Source organism: Juglans regia, chromosome 15, assembly GCF_001411555.2.
Source record: "Juglans regia cultivar Chandler chromosome 15, Walnut 2.0, whole genome shotgun sequence".
Lineage (NCBI taxonomy): Eukaryota > Viridiplantae > Streptophyta > Magnoliopsida > Fagales > Juglandaceae > Juglans > Juglans regia.
Genome location: NC_049915.1, coordinates 7,289,613 through 7,309,064, shown reverse-complemented (window position 1 = coordinate 7,309,064; position 19,452 = coordinate 7,289,613). Strand labels below are relative to the sequence as shown.

Sequence of the window (19,452 nt, the reverse complement as noted above, 5' to 3'; positions counted from 1 at the left end):
TTTTGTTCCCCTTTTTACAGCGTTTCACCTCTGGTAATGGTTGAATGTTGCGCAAGAATCTGACTAACAATCGGTTTGGGTTCGGTCTGGGCCAAAACAGCTGCCGGAATTAGCATTCATCATAACTAGCACAGATCTTGTTTAACCATTCATACACATCACATATGTATTCATCATAGCTACTACGTATGCCATATCTGGTGAGCTATATATATGCCATAAATAATGTGTTTGAGGGAGCTAATTAGTGTAGGCAAATTTTATACAAACTTGTTTACAGCTTATCTTATACGAGTTTATTTAATAGATAGCTTTGTTAACAAACAGAGGGTATAAGGCCTATCAAATGAGAAAATGTATGTGTTCAAGAAATTAAAAGAGGGAAGGTGGCGGAAATTGAAAATTCTATACACTAATTATATTATCATCTCACTTTCATTCCACTAAATGTAATGTGATATATTTATCATTATTAAATGATTATTTATTGTATGTTTATTTATCATCTAATCTTGATAAATGTGTCACATATTATTTAATATGATCAAAATAGGATGTGAGTATAGTGTATAGCATTACTCAAAAAAATACATCCGATAACAGAATCTTACTAGTATTGAAGGTGGGGGAAATACTCTTGAAAACCAAGAAAAAAAAAAAAAAAAAAGACATCACCATATTCTTATAATAAATTAATGTTCCATCCAATTATACCAAACCCAATAACAAAATCATAAACGAAGAAGCACTTGCATCCCAATAATCTGTCAATAAGGATCACAACTCTTATGGGCAAATCGTGATCAAGATATTCGATCCAGGGCAAGCGAAACGGCTTGAAACATCATCGTAAGGGTAGCTATACGCGTTCGGACATGCTTTCTTGAACATCTCTGAGTACTGAGTCCGCGTGCAAGTTTGTGGCGTCGAGTGGTCGTCGGCACAACAAAACTCGGCCGTTTTGAATGCCTTGCACGCGCTCTTGCATGCGACCACTGAGCCAGAAACATTGTTAACCACCTTCAACTCCGACGGGCAGCTGCCATTCAAGTCGGCGATGCAGCCCGCGTACGGGCAGTCAATTGTTCCGCCGGTGACATTGATGCGCATGCCGACGTTGTAGCCGTCGGTCAAGTAGACAATGTAGACGTTATTTTCGGTGGGTTCTGATGCGGTGATAAACTCGGCTGACGTGAAAGGTGGCTGGCCAACTCCGCTGCAATTCAGCGAGCCACAATCACCGGTGGAGCAGTTACCGTTGTCCGAGGAGTCGAAGTTGCACCCAGTTCGGGCCCAGACCCTGCCAGACCAGCCGGGGTAGGCATTGTGGATGACCAATTTTCCCGGTGCCAAGGGAAAACCACCGCCCCCGAGGGTGGGACCATTGGAGGAGATAATTGCGATCCACACTGTGTCGATACATTGATTATCGAAGGAGAAAGTGACTGCTAAAGCCATAGTAGCTGCAATTTTACAATACAGAAACGAGCAAAACTTCTCAATCCTTGGTCGAAAGTTAATTTGTAATTTTTGCATAGAAATCTCTTGACAAAAGAAGTCTAGTTAAGAAAAAAAAAAAAAAAAAACAGAGAGATAGAGAGAGGACTCATGTAATCCATTCCTCCCTTATCAATAAAAATTATATTTTCTCACCTTGCTTGTTCCAAGTACGTCAAAATCTTCACTCATGAAATAAAACAAAGAACCAGCTTTTCAAAGTTATAAAACAAGGGTTTTCGAAGGGTTGGGGGAGAGAGGAGATCAGAGAAGATGAAGAGAATGATGTTATTGCAGTGCATATTAATCTTGTATATATACAAATAAGGTAGTTAACAATCTGCCAGAAAACTTCTAGTAATCAACAAACTCTATTACTTTAAGGAAGTTTTTACCTGAGAATATAGTCGAAAGGAAAAGGAGAGACACCCCTTTAATTCCTGCTCCCATTGTTTGTTTCTGTGAGAGATCAAGAAAGATGGTGTACATTTCTTGGACGTGGTTCATGTATTACTTATGCCTCACACCCCCCCTTCTCCCTCTCTCTCTCTCTCTCTCTCTCCTCTCTTTACTCCTTGATTTTTATCTGTCACACCCCTAGACGTGACTTACACCCCTAGACGTGACTTTTCCTTCCGGTGTCGGCACAAGAGCCGGCGCGACAACGTTGAAATACGTGGGGTGCGCATTATCTTCCTTTCTGTCTTTTTTTTCCTTTTTTGTTTTTTGTTTTTCTTGCTTCGTACACAATTTGCGGCGTGCAATAGAGATTGTAGAGAGTCTTTGTCCCACGTTGAAAAAAAAGCGTGAAAAAAATAGGAAAATCCTAAATACAATTTTAGAATATGTAATATACACACTTTTCTTTTTAAAAAATATAGTAGATTTAAAATCTACATAAAAAAATCTAAATTTTAATAACGAGTTCTATTATTTTTTAAAAAAAATACGAGACGTATATGCTATAAAATTATATTTAATATTACTCATGCAGTAGGTATATTTTGAATTAGAGTGTAGATGAAAGCTAATATTTTCACACACTAAGTTTGTGTTTATTTGTTGAATCAAACTCAACTCATCTCAAATTAATTATTAATGAAATTCACAATTTTTTTAACTTTTCATAAAAAAGTTAAGGAACATGATATATCGAGAGTTAGGTCCCAACACCTTTTTTTTTTTTTTTTTCACATATTTAGTGATTAAAGATATGTTTTTTTAATAATGTTGTGAATTTTTTAAAAATGTTTAAGGATATAAAAGAGCTCTAGAAGGTTGAGTCATAGCTATTGCCATTCATGAGCTGCCAACTAGTTGTCATGAGATGGTGGGAAAACAAGAACATGGGCGGTAAAGAACTACATGATAAAGGATAACTCTGTCCAAATGTAAACAGAGTGCCATGGCTGTTTAATGTAACTCTGTTTTTCATGCTATTGTTAATTAGAAGTACAAAAACAGAGGCTTAATACAAAGATCAAAGGCTTCCTTTTACAAAGAGCTGCTTACTCTGCTCGTGCCTTGGATTATTATTATACCACCACCACCACCACCGCTATTTAGAAGGCTCTCAGCAGCTTGGTCTACGCTCACCTTGGTCTACGCTTTGCTTTTTCCCCATTGACTGTTTTTCTCAACATTTATTTTATGACCTAATAAATTTGACTTCTGTGGCCTTTAAAAAAAGTAACGTTCTAGACGAAAGGTTCCAGCTTACTCGTACGCTTGAAAAACGCACTGCATGAACGTGCTGATGTGCAACAAAACAAAAAACCAGACAGCAACCCAGTAACCGAAACCAACCAACAGCCCTGAAATTTCTGCCGTTTCTGTGAGAGAGAAAGATGTTAAAGGTACCAAATTTGAGTGTGGTGCATTGCATGTGGGACTTTATTTTGAGGCAAGAAACAAAAGAACCTAGAAACCCACGTCCCAATGCCAACTGATCTCTCCACTCAGAAACCGTAATGTACTGTAAAGCAATTATGTTGTGACTAGTCAATACATTAGTGAGTGACACAATCATGAGCGACGACACATCTTTCCTTTCATGTTAAATTTTCCTCTTGAACCCTTGAAAAATTGGCGTATGCGGCCAAGAATTCATGGGCTAGATTTAAACGACAATAATTCGTAGTAGACATGATGTTTCTGCTATGTTTTTCAATAATTGTTTTAGGATCTTCACAGCCCAACTCACAATATGGCAGTTGAACACCTCACACACTGTTACTGTTTTGCATTCAAAATACACTATAACACCATAGAACATGTATCCAGTTGGGTACACTTATAAAGAGTAATGTTAGATACAGTTATGAGATATGTAAGCACTGTACATTTATTTAAAAAAAGAGTAAGATTTACTAATTTTTTCAATAATTGTTTTAAGATCTTCACTAGTACTTTCGTCTAATTTTTGGAGCTTGAGCTCTTATAACTTCGACACCTTCAATGTGACCTACCCAACGTGTTTGAGATAATGCATGGGTTGACAGTCAAAATTACCTTATCTCTACAAGATACAGCACATGAATTAGTCCTATCACATACAACTTAAAAAGTCTTCTTTACACACCTTCTTTATTGTTTGTTTCCTACCTATTATGTATCATATCCTTATCCGCTTTTCTTTTACTTTAAAATAAAAGAGGGTGGGAGGTACCGTACGGGAAAAGAGTGGAGAATATAATTTCCTTGCACTTTTATCAAGTTTTATTGGATTACATGTGGTTGGATTTTGACATTTTATTCTATATGGTGAGAGCTTTTTTTGACCCGTGCCCATCTAATTTGTTGTTTACTACAAATTTTCAAACTTATGATTCAATGTGATATTAACATGCACGATCACCCACATGCAAGACATCTTTAGAATATTATAGTTGGGCTTAATTTGTGGCTCATATCTTTGGCAATTAATTAAACTAATAATTAAATTCTTAAAAAATCCAAGATGATGTTAAAAAAAAAAAAAAATCGACAAAGCTTAAAAAAAAAATACAAAAATTATGAAACCATGGTGTTGCTTTGTGATTTATGTTAAATACAGCAAAATCACATGTAAAAATAGTGCATAAATCTAGAAACTCACATGTAAAAAAATAAGTTTTTAATAGTATATCTTAATATTTTTTAAAGGGAGTAAGCCGAAATCCATATGTAAAACACCAAGTTTTTAATATTGGACCTTACTATTATTACGATGAGATGAGATAAAATACTTTCACTAACTAAATGGATACACATTGCAGCTATATTTTGAGTTTGGGCCGTAGACCAAAGCTAATATTTTCCTTTTTACTGAAACTTTCTGCCCCGACCAAACACACAGATGGAAAAGATATGTCAGAGATCTTTTTCAATTGAAACGAACACAGCCTAAACTAACAAACAAAAGCAGGAAAAATTAAACAATCGAATGTCCAAAGAATTGGAAATCCCAAAATCAAAACCAAAGCTATATAACTAAAGTCATAACAATATTTTAGACTAATTTACAGCTATTCAAGGAACTTTAATACGAGGTCTTATACAGTTTTTTATCTAGATTATTTTTTACAATTTGAAGAGAGATAGACAGCACGTGGATACCACTCTATAGGTTGAAGCTGGGAAGTAACAAAGTGTCGAAACCACGCCGTAAAAGAGATGCACCAAGTGAACAACCAGTACCAAAAATCCAGAAGTTATCTCCTTTTTTTGTAGGGTGAATGTGAGCCCACTAGAAGCCCAAGGAAGGGAAACCATTGAAGCCCAAAAATCCAGAGTTTGGCCCGTTCACCCTGAAAATGGGCTTTCTGATGATAAATAGAGAAACTTGAAACTCAAGGAAATAGAGGGGCACACAAGAAGCAACTTATGCCGAAACAAATAAAGAGAACGGGGAAAAAAAAGTAGTCTTACTCAAACTGTACTGTTTTATGGGGGAAGGGAAATACAAGGGTGATGATATACATACATATTGAGGACTTGTGAGACCAAAAAAAATAAAAAGTGTGTTACTATTGTGGTCTTGTTTTCCTGCATTAATTGCAGATGAAGCGAGACTCACTATGCCCAATTGATTTTTGATGTTGTTCTTTTTGGAGAATGGCTTCAATGTGAAGAATGATTAGTTCACATTAGTGAAAAAGCCCTTTTCTTAAGTTCATAATTTAAATATATCTAAGCTCTTGGTGTGTCTTTTGACCTGGAAGCTATATTGTTAGAATAGACATAGTCAGCCAAGTGCAATCGCTGCAATTTTCATATGAATAAACAAATGAGGGATGAAGCGCAGGGAGAGGAGCAAGTGTTAAAAAAATCCCTGCCAGCTTTGTACTGATACGTTCATGTGTAGATATACACAGACAATTGGTTGAAACCCCCTCCTACTCTGTCCAACCTCCCATGTATGAGCTTTGAATTGGCCTTCAACACATGCCGGGAGAAGGGGGTTAGACCTGCCTTTCCAGGAACATCTTCACAAGATATTAGTCCTTGTTTGTTCCTTCCATGCGCATGATGAAATTAGTTTAACTTATTATTTTGGTTAGTGTTTTAATCTGTTAGCTATGTTCTTTTGTATGATATGCAGCCGTTTGCAATGAACAATGTAGTCTTCATGGAGGAGTCTGTGATAATGGAGTATGTGAATTCCGTTGTACAGACTATGCGGGCTACACATGCCAGAACAGCTCTATGCTCACCTCTACTTCTAGTTCGCAAAAATGTGCTGGAAAGTGATCTAGCTGGGCAACACTGTGCACCCAGTGAACCAAGCATACTGCAGCAACTAGAAGAAGTAGTTGTCATGCCCAACTACCACCATTTGTTCCCAGGTGGTGGCAGGAAGTTATTTAATTTCTTCGGCAGTAGCTACTGTGATGCAGCAGCTAAGCGCCTTGCATGTTGGGTAAGTTTCCTGTCTTGATACAATTCTTTTTTCACTAAGCATTTCAAACTGTGCCTCACATTTCATCCCGTCTATTGTTCATCATCTTTTTTTTCTTAATTTCCTGGGAACTAAACAAAAAGCGCAAGCTTGTCTAAAAAATGCAATAAAATTCTTTCTTTCGTCTTCTTTCTCAATTTTTATGAAAACAGACGGAGAACCAAGAATTGCTACAAACTAAAGCATATCACGGGGAAAAAAACTATTTTCTTTTTTTGCAATTCACAAAACGGAAGCAAAATTAAAAGCTGCTCCAAACAACAATGAAAAAGAAAAAGAAAAAGAAAGAAAGAAGAAGGGTGACCAAGGAGAGGGAAGCCTTTAGTAGTTGAAACGGTGCGTTCTATTTTTTGAAACGGTGCGTTTTATTTTGTTCTATATTAGCAGCCGTTTACTCACCGTTTACACGAGACGACTGCATTGAGCATTTTTCTTTCAAGAAATACATATATGTATTTCCCACACCTTCCATAACTCTGAAAACCAAGGAAAAAAAAAGAAAAGAAAAGACATCACACATTGTCACATTATACCAAACCTAATAACAAAACCATTCACGAAGAAGTACGTGCGTATAATCCGTCGATAATGATCATAACTCTTCTGGACAAAACGTGATCAAGAAATTCGACCCAGAGCAAGTGAAACGGCTTGAAACATCATTCGGACACGCTTTGAACATCTCCGCGTACTGAGTCCGCGAGCAAGTTTGTGGCGTCGAGTAGTCGTCGGCGCAACAACACTGGGCCTCATTGAACGCCCCGCACTCGCTCTTGCACGCGACTACCGAGCCAAAAAAATCAACCACCCGCAACTCCGGGGGACAGTTCAAGTCGGCGATGCAGCCCGCGTGCTGGCAGTCAGTTGTTCCGCCGGTGGCATCGATGCGCATGCCGACGTTGTAGCCTTCGACCAGGCTGATATCGTAGAAGGTATTGTCGGTGGTTCCCAATGAGATGATGAACCGGGCTAACGTAAAAGGTGGCTGGCCGTCTCCGATGCAATTAAGCGAGCCACAATCACCAGTGAGGCATTTACCGTTGCCCGAGGAGTCAAAGTTGCAGCCAGTTCGGGCCCAGACCCTGCCGGACCAACCGGGATCGACAATGAGCTGGATCGATTGTCCCGGAGCCAAGGAAAAACTGCCATCCCCGAGGGCGGGACCATCATTTCCGGAGAAAGTTGCGGGCCACACTGTGTAGCTACATTCATTCAGGAAGGAAAGAATGGCTGCTGAACCTGCAATATGACAATAAACAAACGAGTAAAACTTCTGAATCGAAAGTTAGTTTGTAATTTTTGCACAGAAATTTCTAAATAAAAGAAATTAGGGCTATTGATATTCCCAACGTTACTCGATGTATTTAGAATTATTTACTCTAGGTATAAATATGTACAAATGTCAGTCTATGTATGTGTGAAGAAACAATTGCAGGTGCAGCAGCTCTGCATTAGTGAAAAACAGAGTACTCATTGTAATCCGTTTGCTCTCTTATCAATAAAAATTCCATTTTCTCACATTGCTGGTTGCACATGCCAACAAATTTTGGTATAAGGGTAGGCTTATCCCACGCCTGAATACTTTTTCCTCAAGTTAGAAGCACTCCTGCAATGCTCTTGGTAGAAAATTGTGGAGACACAATGGAGAACATACGACTGCAGGAGCTCTCAAATGATGACAATATTCATCTCCCAAGATCTTAGACAGGAGAATATGAAGCCAAGTGCTACTGCCTTAAGGATTATAAATCAAGGGGTAAGCAAGTAAGTCTATTTATCATAGAATATTCTGTGTAAAGAAAGCAAAGGATGCATGGAAAATTGTACAAAACAGTTTCAAGGCTCAACCAAGGTCATCTTCTTTAAGCTTCAAAACTTATGGAGACACTTTGACAATTTGGGAATGAAAGAAAGTGAATTTGTCAAAGATTTCCATTCAAGAGTTGCTGAAATATAAATCAGATAAGAAGCTATGGTGATACCATTGAAGAAAAGAGATGGTTGAAAAAGCTTGCCTCAAAAGTGTGATCATATAGTAGAGTAGCTGCCAAGGAATCAAAAGATTTATCAAAACTCACCATATTGGAGTTGATGGATCTATTGAAGCACATGAATGAATAATGAGCAGATTTTCAAGTTAGCCTTTGGAGCAATCATTTCAATCAAAACTTCATGTCTCACGGAAGGATTTCAGCAAATGAGGAAAAAGAGAGGGGCAACAGCCAAAAGAAAGATCAATATATAAAAAGCCATAACAGCTTCAAAGATGGGCAAAATCGAGGAAGAGGAAGAAATGGAGAAAAATACATGCAAAAATCGGGTACCTCCAGTAATCATTGTCTCATTTGCAAAAAGTCTGGTCACAGATTTAAAGATTGTCGTTTTAGATGCACTAAGTGCAAAATTCCTAATCATTCTAAAAGAGATTGCTGGTACCCTGATAAACAAGAAAAAAGTGATGTAAATTTTGTGAAAGACAATCAAGAGGACCAGCTATTTTACTTTTGCATGAATGCTGAACTAGAAACACAAAACACATGGTTTCGGGATAATGGTTGCAGCAACCATGTGGTGATGAATTCAGATTTTTTTATGGAGCACATGTAGAACAAAAGGGCTCAGTGAGAAAAGGTGAAGAATACAAAGTTTACTGACTTCGAAAGGCATTATATGGACTAAAACAAGCTCCTAGAGAGCATGGAATAGCAAGATTGATAGCTATTTTCGTTGAAAAGAAATTCAAAAAAGCAAAAGTGAGCCATCCTTGTATGTTAAGCATGAAGGCATTGGAGATCTTCTGGTTGTTTGCTTATATGTTGATGATTTCATCTATATGGGCACAAGTATGAAGATGGTTGAGGATTTTAAAATAGCGATGATGAAAGAATATGATACGACTGATTGGGATTGCTGACATACTTTCTTGGTATTCAAGTAAGACAAACAAAAGTTGAGTTTTTATTTACCAAGAAAAGTACAATGAAGACTTGTAGAAAAAAATTCACATGACAGGTTGTAAGCCAGTATCTAGACCTATGTTACCTAATGAAAAATTACAACAAAATGATGAAGCAGAGAAGGCAGATGCTAAGGCATTTAGAAGTCTTGTTGGTTCCTAGATTTATCTCACAAATACATGGCTGGATATTGTTCATTCTGCCAGTCTTATATCGAGGTTTATGAATTAGCCCAGTAAATTTCATTATGCAGCAGCAAAAAGAATCCTTCGCTACTTGCAAATCACTAAGAAAATTGGCATAATGTACAAGAAGAAAATTGACAACGAACTCGTTGGTTTTACTGACAATGTTTGGATAGGATTACTTGAAATTTGAAAAAGCACAGTAGGCTACATTTCTTGTTTGGGTTCAAAAGTTATTGCTTGGAGTTCAAAGAAGCAAAAGACAATTGCCTTTGTCTTCAACAGAAGCCGAATACATTGCAGCAACAAATTTCGCATGTGAAGCTTTATGGCTAGGGTGGGTTTGGATAGACAGATGAGATGAGATGAGATGAGATGAGCTGCTTCAAATAATAATGAGATTTTTTGAATAAAAATGAGATGAGATAGTTTTGACTTTTTAGGATTTGACAAGGGGTGGGTCCCACTGTGCGCTGTTCATGTGCTGTTTACGTCAGTTTTGGTACTGTTCACGTCAGTTTTCACAGTTTTATACTGTTTATTTAAGTGAATATTTTCAAAATTTAAGAGATGAGATATGTGTTTGGATAGCCAAGACTACTTACTATACGGTAGTACAATTCCATATAGATATTTTAGTTTGAGCCGGCTATCCAAATCCACAAAAAGAAGAATAGTTTCAGATTTGAAGCAAAAAAATTGAAGAACCTACGGTAGTTTGTTGTGACAACATGTCAGCAATTGTAATGATTAAAAATCTCGATTTTCACAAAAGAACAACACATTGAGATCAAGCATCACATATTTGGTTCATCAAGGAAAAATTCAATTGAAATTCATCGATAGAATTCCTAGTTTTCTAAGATAGGGCTATGGATATTCTCAACGTTGAGCAGATGTATCTAGAACTCTCTCTCCAAGTATAAATATGTATAACTGTCAGCCTAAGTGTGGAAAACAATGTAACAATTGTAGGTGCAACAGCTCTGCATAAGTAAAAAAATTAAAAAACAGACTACTCATTGTAATCCAGTGCTCTCTTATTAATAAAAATTATATTTTCTCACATTGCTTGTTACACATGCCAACATCTTTCCTAGTATGTCTATAATCTTCACTCATTAAATCAAATACTCCAAACAATCTCTCTCTTTACACCAGCAGGTCTTGTATAACTTTGTTTGAAGACAGCCCATATTAGTCAATTTTTTTTTATTGGATAGCCCAGATTTGAGAATCCCAGAGGAACTTGAGAAACCCATGAAACCAGAAAATTTCAAGGGAATAGAGTACCCAAACTACAGGGTATCCAAATTTCAGGTATCATTTGATTGTTAAACTTATTTGAGTTCAATTCAGTTCAGTTTAATTTTGAGTTTAGTCTAATATCTAAACATTCAACTCTTAAATTACTAAACTCATCTCAACTTAAATTCTCTTTACATGTGGGATTTACAACCTTTTTCAATTTAACACTTCTTTATACGTGGAACCCATAACCATTTTTAATTTCTTATTAACATCTAAACACATTTAAAGTCATCTTAGATAGATCCCACAAAACTCACTCTACCATTTTAATTTACTACTATTCATAAAAAATTCAATTCAAATCAAATCAACTCAACACAACTCAACGTCCAAACATAGACGGAATATAATAGAGGAAAAGATATAGAGAAATGGAATAACCAATACACAAATGAGTTATCCCAAGAGAGTGAAAACATCAAATTGATTGGTGTGAGAACCACCGTAAAAATACTGGGAAATGTAAAGAAAAGACCGAAAAACACCCGAAAATACCAACATTTTGTTGGGAAAGGCGGCCAAGATATATGCTGAACCGGTAGAATATGTCCTAAACCGAAAAGAAAGTAACTGAGCCGGTCAGACATTGTACTGAACCGAAATATAAACAACTGGACCGGGAAGAATAATACATGAACCGGATGAAAAAGCAGCGAACCTAACGAGAAGTGGCATGACATTGACGGGTATGACTATGAAACCCAGTAAAAACCGAAAAGAAAACCATTGAACCGGGAAAAAGCAAACCGGATTTATACAGTCTGAACAAGATGGGCCACGTAAAAATACATGGGAAAATCTGGAGACCAGCCGGTCTGGAGACAAGCCATAACCAGCCCTCCAATCTCATTTTGCCACGTCAGCATGATATGTGATTAACTATATTCTTGCCTACACTAGATCTCATCCCTTACCCAAACTTCCCCTCCCATCCCGGGCATCAGGTTTCAGTATTTCGGTTTCGGTGCATCAGGTTTTTGTGAATGAAGAAGGATGGGATTGGAATCGGTTGGGGTTGAATTGGAAGAGTTGGTCCAATTAGTGATCGGTTAATTGATTTTTTTTTGGAGTTCTCTTTATTTTGTTGCCTTTAAAGAAGCCTATGGTGGAATCGATGTTGGAGGTATTGGGCGAGGTCAATTTCCGAGTCGGTGCTTGATTTTGGGGCTTGTGGGTCTGGGTCTCCTTCGGTTTGGCATTTGAAAATACGAGTTTTGGGTATTGGGTCTGTTGGTACTTAAAAAGGGAAAAGCTTTTATGTGCTTATGAGTTGAAAACTCCATTGACATGATTAAGAAAGGGCTAGCTGCCTTGACAATGGAGCTGCCCTTACAAATTAACAGGGGGCTAGTTTTAGAGGGAAGATCTGGGAGGGAAGATCAGATTCTTTTGGAAGGGGAACGTATTCGGTGCAGTGTGTCTCCCAGCGATAAATTGTGTTACGTGTAGTAACAGGACGTAATTAATTGATTTCCCTTCTATCATGCTACAGACCTTTCATCTTACGTGTAGTCAGCCCATTGGTAGGCTGTTTTTCGCCCAACAGCAGCAGGGCCGTTGCAAAGCGTTTCTCAAAAAACATACCATATACGACTTGGGGGCTTGGATATGGAACTCTGAATGGGCTAGAATCTGTTTGTGGAAACACCCAGCAGTCGTCTTCCACCTCGCGATGGTCACCAGAGGAAGACAGAGAGGAGAGAGAAGATGAAGAAAATGAATTCTAAAGATTAAACTAACGAAAAAGCTAAATTCAGGCAATTTCGAGCACCCTTTGCGCTAGGGGTGCTACCCGCATGGTGCGGGGCGGGGGCACCCCCTCCCCGCCCCCCGCCCCGCACCATGCGGGTGATGGGGGTTTTTCCCCCGCACCCCGCCCCCGGGAGGCGGGGGCGGGGTCCCCCGCCCCGGTGCCGGGGGGCGGGGGAAAAAGCCCCATCCGCCCCGCCCCCCGCATTATATTAAAAAAAAAAATTTTTTGGTCTAAAAATATTTTTTTAGACCAAAATTATAATATAATTTAAATAATAAATTAAAATTTATAAATATAAAAAAAATTTAAACTCATTAGAGTTAGATTTTGGATTGCTTTGGCCTCCTAGGCCAATCTTTATATAGGAGGCCAATGCAATACAATAGTCATCTTTAAGCAATGTGGGACTTAGTAGTAAGTCCCACATTGCTTAAAGATGACTATTGTATTGCCTTGGCCTCCTATATAAAGATTGGCCTAGGAGGCCAAAGCAATCCAATGACTTGAATATAATTTTAAGTCTTTTATATATTGTGTATATTTATATCCAATATATTTATTTAATATATATAAATAAAAATTTTTTTTTTAATAGGCGGGGAGGCGGGCCCAGCAAGTCATCCATGCCAATATACTCTCTCTCTATGCGAGTTACTTAACATGGGCAGAAGCAGGTGCTTCCCTTCATACATGCAGTGAGGAAGCCGGCTGAGGCGGCCAGGGGCCATTGCCCCGATATTCGTACGGCTTCCACATGTCCACTCGGGGCCAATCCGAAATCCCCCAGCCTGGCGTTCCAATTCTCGTCGATTGACGGAGGACGTTATGTACCGGTGAATCACCGGCAGGGTCGACGAGTGAAGTGCTTGGACCGCTTTCCCTATTTGGATGGCGAACCAGATTCTCCGATTCCAAACTTAGTGTCTCACGAAAGGATTTCATCAAATGAGGAAAAGAGAGGGGCAACAGCCAAAAGAAAGATCAATATATAAAAAGCCATAACAGCTTCAAAGATGGGCAAAATCGAGGAAGAGGAAGAAATGGAGAAAAATACCAGCAAAAACCAGGTACCTCCAGTAATCATTGTCTCATTTGCAAAAAATCCGGTCACAGATGAAGATGAAGAACCGGCTTTTCAAAGTCAGAAAACAAGGGTTGTTGGAAGGGGTTGTGCTATAATGAAGAGTTGGGGGAGAGATGAGAGAGAAGATGAAGAGAATGAGTTCTAAAGGTTAATACTGCACTGCATATTCTTGTATACAAATCATACACAAAAAACCAAAGCTAAAAATAACTAGCAACAAACTCTATATTAGTTTTTAAGGAAGGATTTTACGTACCTGAGGAGATCATAAGGAGAAGGAGAAGGAGAAGGGGAGACAGCTGTGAAATTTCTTTCCCCATTGGTGTTTCTGCGAGAGAAGTAAGGATATTGAATGGAGGAAGTCTTTAAAGGTAGGTTTCTATGTAAGTGTAAGTTTGGGGACGATTTTCAGTTTATACAGAGGAGTAATGGTATGATATATAGCTAAACTCAGAGGACTCTTTCTTTCATTGTCTTCTTTTGTCCACTTGAAAAATTGGATTTGGCGTACACCCCCAACAAAAAGGAGTGGGAAAGCAAAGTAAAGAAACAGAGATAAAAGAGATTATTATTATTATCATACCACCACCACCACCACCACCGCAATTTAGTAGGCTTAAAAAGCTGGTTTTGAGAACAGCCGACAGAAAGAAAGGAACCCAGAAACTCACGTCCCAATGCAAACTGATCTCTGCACTCAGTAACCGTAATGTACTGTAAAGCAATTATGTTGTGCCACGTGTATTGAGTGACAAAATCATGTGCGATGATACATCTTTCCTTTCCTTTTATGTCAAATTTTACTCTTGTCTTGACCCCTTGAAAAGTTGTCGTATGGCCCAGTAGCAGCCTCGGCAAGAACCCCAGCTACCATCTTGCTGAAATCAAGATTATGAAAGGATGAGCTTCTTTTGGGACTGACTTCTTCATACCTCCCATTTGGCTTTTTTTTTTTTTTCTCCGAATGATTCTGAAACACAGATACCGAGACCTATTTTTGGCGTGCTCTGCTCTGTTTCCTATTGCTTACGTTTGATTTTGAAGGAGAGAGATTGATAGTGATGGGGAGAGAGGTTGAGTGACTGGCTTTTCTTTTTGCTCCGCTGTAGTTGAGTTCACATTACAACTTACACCCGGTTTGGTCCGAAGAGTGCAGGTTGGTAAAATTAGACGTGATATGAGTATCCCAATTGCTTGATTTAATAGATCGTCCTGTTGGTTGAGCCACCTTTATTGATTGTTTACTTTCGTGTCAGACCCATTATCATTTTTTTTTTTTTTTGGTTTTTTTTTTTTTTGACTAGATATCCTTATTCTCTTATATCATTAACATCAAGTTCATGTCTTTTTAGAATATTTATAAATCCATAAAAAAAATAAAAAATAAAAAAAGACATTTTCCAAATGTGTTGTTTGCTTTCGCTAAATTAAGAATGAGTTTAAATGTTGAAGTGAATTGAGTTGAATTGAGTTAAGATGATAAAATATTATTAGAATATTATTATTTATTATTATTATTATTTTAGAATTTAGAAAAGTTGAATTATTTATTATATTTTATATTAGAATTTGAAAAAATTATAATGATGAGTTGAGATGAGCTCAACTTCCAAACAAAACCTAATTGTTTTATCCAATAATATTCTTTTTCTTTATTAATTTGTTCTTGAAAAGTTTTATCGATTGTACCGTTTTCTAGCAACCTCATTTCTAAATCGATCCAATTAGCCATGTTAATAATATGTTCATTAGATATTTCACGAGTCTTAAATTTTATTGAGTAATGACATATTCATAATACATTACATAATAATATTATAAAATGAAGATATTTTTATAAAATGATGTTATTTTTATAATATTTTTATTGAATTACATGTGGTTCGATTTTAATGAATTTTAATACGTTATTCTTTACGGTGAGAGCTTCAGTATCCATCTTTAAAATTTATTTATGATTGTTTACTACAAATATTCAAACTTATTATTCTAAGTTTTTTTTTTTTTTTTTGAATCATCAACTTATTATTCAAGTTGATATCCAATTATATGGTGGTGATTATGTGTTAATCAACTAACAAAAGTAGGAAAAATTAAACAATCAAAAGTCCAAAGGCTCGCGCTCGGAAATAACAAAATCAAAACCAAAGCTATATAACTAAAGTCTAACAATATTTTAGACTAAGCTAAGAATTTACAACTACTCAAGGAACTTTAATATGAGGTTTTATACAGTTTTTAATTAGACTATTTTTTACAATTCGAAAAGAGATAAACAACATATAGATACCACTCTATAGATTGAAGCTGTGAAGTAACAAAGTGCCGAAACGACGCCGTAAAAGAGATGCACCAAGTGAACAACCAGTACCAAAAATCCCGAAGTTACCTCCTTCATCGGAAGCAATCAAAGAATATTGAACACAAAATTAATACATGTAATGATACAAGTTAATATATGACTTTGTTTACCGAAAACGATCCACATCACACAAATTGGGTTTTTTTTTTATTTTTTCAGAAAAAAATCGGTTTTTTGTATTGATCAGACACTCAACATATTACTTATTTACCATTAATGGTCTAAGTGGTTTGTCGTGTACTAAATTATGAGTTGTATTTGATGTGAATTTATCTTAAATTGTTTAAATTAAAGGCTTTTCTATTTAGTTTTTAAATATTATTTTGTTAGTTTAATTTTATAAAAAATTTTGTGATTAAAGTATTTTTTTTTAAGTTACGAGTTGTAGTATTTTATTAACCCACTTGATTTGACCACTTTTTTATTTTTTTAGAAAGTATATTTGACCAAAACTGACAAATATATATATGATTGTCAGTCATCTATACATATTAACTATAACATAAGTTACACAATTTTCATCACATTCTATATTTTATATTTTTTTAAAATTTTTAATATATTTTAAAATTTTTTTGTGTTTATTTTTTTAATTATTTCAGATTTTTTATTCATTATTTATATAATAAATATTTGATAAAAAAATGATAAAAATTTTAAAAAAATATAAAATATAAAGTGCAAAGAGATTGCTTGCGAAGATTTATTCAAACTTTAATACTAATACCTCTTTTTTTTTTTTTTTTGGTAGCCCAACACCTTATTCTGATCCTCTAGGATTTAAACAGTACGTACAGAATAACTATTGGTACCTTCGACTTGATCTTGGAAAATATAAGCAATATTAAATGAGAAACCTTCAAATTCGCTTCTATTTTTCACCATCAACCCATCAACTGACGCTTTTTAGGGGTTTAAATAATGAATTGAGATGAAATAAGATAAAAATTAAAAATTAAATAAAATATTATTAAAATATTAATTTTTTAATCTTATTTTTAATTTAAAATTTGAAATAATTGAATTGTTTATTGTATTTTATATGAAAATTTAAAAAAATTATAATGATGATATAAGATGAGATGAGATGATAGGCTTTTGGATCATGCTACGGCTCCCCCTAGGGGTGGGTTTTCATATATTTTTCTGTGTTTTTTTTAAAAAAATTTTCATATCGATTTTTTTAATATTTTTGAAAAATAAAATAAATTTAGAACATCATTAAAAACACTTCCTTAATTAGAAAGTAAAAAAAAAAATCATTATTTTTATAATTTTTTATTTTACTTCGTGATTAAGAAAGTATTTTTTAAAATTATTCTAAATTTTTTTATTTTTTAAAAATATTTAAAATTATTTAAAAAATTATATAATAAATAACTTAAAAAAAACACATAAAAAATACACTGAGAGGTTTGGATTCAAAACCCACCTCAACTCAACTTATCTCATCTCATCTCATCATTACAATTTTCTCAAATTTCTACATAAAATATAATAAACAATTCAACCTTTTCAAATCCCAAAACAACTTTATCAAATTTCTACACTAAATATAATAAATAATTCAATTTTTATTCTACTATTCACAAATTATCTCAACCCATCTCAACTCATTTCTAAATCTAAACCTCTTCTTAATCTCCAGCGGGAGCCCTAGGAAAATCATTTTCCTAGGCTTTTTGTATTCAAACCCCACTTTTTATTTCGCTTTTCAGTGCTGTGATTCCTTAGACCCAAAAAGAGAAGCTTCAAATCCATGGCCTAATTCAGATTAACTAGGAGCCACTTTTTAGCAGCCTTCCTTCCAGTTGTAGAATGCTGGCATCGATAAGACAGGTCTAAGTTTCTGGTAAGTTAGAGCATTAGTATTAGATTATATAAATATAACATGATTTTATATTTAGATATTTTATTTAAAATTTATTTTTACATTAAATTATCCATATATTAGTCAGAATAATAATAAAATATTATAAATTTAATAATATTTTTTTTTTTCAATTTTTTTGTTTCATTAATTTTTCTTTTCTAAATTAAGAGCTATATGGAAATATTAATATTATATTAGATTTTTTTTAAACTAATATATATACACACAAGCAGTGGTTTAACGTGCAAATCAGGTTTGTCACATTTGTCTAATTGAAAGAAAAAAATAAAATTCTTGAAAATAATGTGTCCAACCCGTAAATAAAGTATGACTCCCAACATGTAGTACAAAATCTTAAATAATTAAATTAGATGTTAGTTCACAATCATCAAGATTAAAAGAGTACATAAGATTAATTAGTAAATAGCCTAATTATTATGAGATTTAAATTATGTTAAAATTTTTAATTATTTATATGGTTTTATTCTCTTAAAAATATTTAGCAAAATTTTATCACTTATTTAATGATGAAATATTAATATTTTATAAATTAAAGTTAATTTTAAATATATGATATGATATTTATATTTTAATTATCTATTTAAGTTAGTTTATTTTTAATGTTTTAATCTCTACCGTTGGATCAAATCTAAAAATTCAAGATGAAGGATTGGCTGATAAAACCAGAAGAATAAAACCGTAATGACAAATCAAATAAGAGTGGCTGACAAAGTACAAATGAAAAAAATAAAACACAAAAAGTAAGGCTAAAATCATAATAACACCTAATTATCAAGGGTATTGATGGAATAAAAATTTTAAAATTATTATTCATATCTTTTAGACGCTTTTTTAAGTACGAGGAGATATTGGATTGGTGTATACAGATACTCTCAATCCAACTGATATCCTTCTTCAAAATAACGACCCGTGGGAGGATTAAACAAAACCCATTTCTGCTTACTATTCGTAGACATTGTCCCGATATCTCAATAAGTAGATTCAACATTAAAGACATGGCTGGCGGCCTTTTGCAATGCCGGAGAATAATGTTGAAGTTGCTGGCTTTGTGTTTTATCATCTACTTGCAGTATGCTCAAGTTGCAGAGGCAAGAATTCGGCATTACAAATGGAACGTCAAGTATGAGTTCAAGTCCCCTGATTGCTATAAGAAGCTGGTTATCACCATCAATGGTAGAACTCCAGGACCAACAATCATAGCCCAGCAAGATGACACCATCATTGTTGAGGTTACGAACAGTCTAATAACAGAAAACCTTTCAATCCATTGGCATGGAATCCGACAGGTAATTAATATCTGTATATACTTGCATATGAATAGTTAATACTTTGTTTTCTCTTTATTATGAATATTCATCGGCTAAACTTACTGCAGATTGGAACGCCATGGAGTGATGGCTCAATGTCCAATTTTACCTGGGGAAACATTTAAGTACCAGTTTAAGGTTGATAGGGTAAGTGTTAGTGTCA

At 35.2% G+C, this 19,452-nt stretch overlaps 3 protein-coding genes across 3 annotated transcripts; 1 reads left to right on the top strand and 2 right to left on the bottom strand.

Annotated features, from left to right (window-relative positions):
• Positions 1 to 724: 724 nt before the first annotated feature.
• LOC118344658 (pathogenesis-related protein 5-like) lies at positions 725 to 2,007 on the bottom strand. Its single transcript, XM_035685742.1, has 2 exons — positions 1,893 to 2,007; positions 725 to 1,463 (listed from the first exon to the last, which is right to left on the bottom strand). The coding sequence occupies exons 1-2, from the start codon at positions 2,002 to 2,004 to the stop codon at positions 787 to 789; spliced, it is 789 nt and encodes a 262-aa protein (XP_035541635.1). The 5' UTR covers positions 2,005 to 2,007; the 3' UTR covers positions 725 to 786.
• A 4,737-nt stretch (positions 2,008 to 6,744) lies between these two features.
• On the bottom strand, positions 6,745 to 14,146 carry LOC108991687 (pathogenesis-related protein 5-like). Its single transcript, XM_035686062.1, has 2 exons — positions 13,983 to 14,146; positions 6,745 to 7,675 (listed from the first exon to the last, which is right to left on the bottom strand). Exons 1-2 carry the CDS (start codon positions 14,044 to 14,046, stop codon positions 7,029 to 7,031), a joined length of 711 nt encoding a protein of 236 aa, XP_035541955.1. The 5' UTR covers positions 14,047 to 14,146; the 3' UTR covers positions 6,745 to 7,028.
• A 4,798-nt stretch (positions 14,147 to 18,944) lies between these two features.
• Positions 18,945 to 19,452, top strand: LOC108991689 (L-ascorbate oxidase-like). Its single transcript, XM_018966025.2, has 2 exons — positions 18,945 to 19,268; positions 19,358 to 19,452. The coding sequence occupies exons 1-2, from the start codon at positions 18,978 to 18,980 to the stop codon at positions 19,412 to 19,414; spliced, it is 348 nt and encodes a 115-aa protein (XP_018821570.1). The 5' UTR covers positions 18,945 to 18,977; the 3' UTR covers positions 19,415 to 19,452.

Excerpts from the sequence above, each read along its gene's own strand:
- LOC118344658 (XM_035685742.1), bottom strand. The coding sequence starts at position 2,004 with ATGAACCACGTCCAAGAAATGTACACCATCTTTCTTGATCTCTCACAG. Across the intron at positions 1,464-1,892 it reads CCTTTCGACTATATTCTCAG|CTACTATGGCTTTAGCAGTC; the intron begins GTAAAAACTTCC and ends GTAAAATTGCAG.
- LOC108991687 (XM_035686062.1), bottom strand. The coding sequence starts at position 14,046 with ATGGGGAAAGAAATTTCACAGCTGTCTCCCCTTCTCCTTCTCCTTCTC. Across the intron at positions 7,676-13,982 it reads TCTCCTTATGATCTCCTCAG|GTTCAGCAGCCATTCTTTCC; the intron begins GTACGTAAAATC and ends GTCATATTGCAG.
- LOC108991689 (XM_018966025.2), top strand. The coding sequence starts at position 18,978 with ATGGCTGGCGGCCTTTTGCAATGCCGGAGAATAATGTTGAAGTTGCTG. Across the intron at positions 19,269-19,357 it reads ATTGGCATGGAATCCGACAG|ATTGGAACGCCATGGAGTGA; the intron begins GTAATTAATATC and ends AACTTACTGCAG.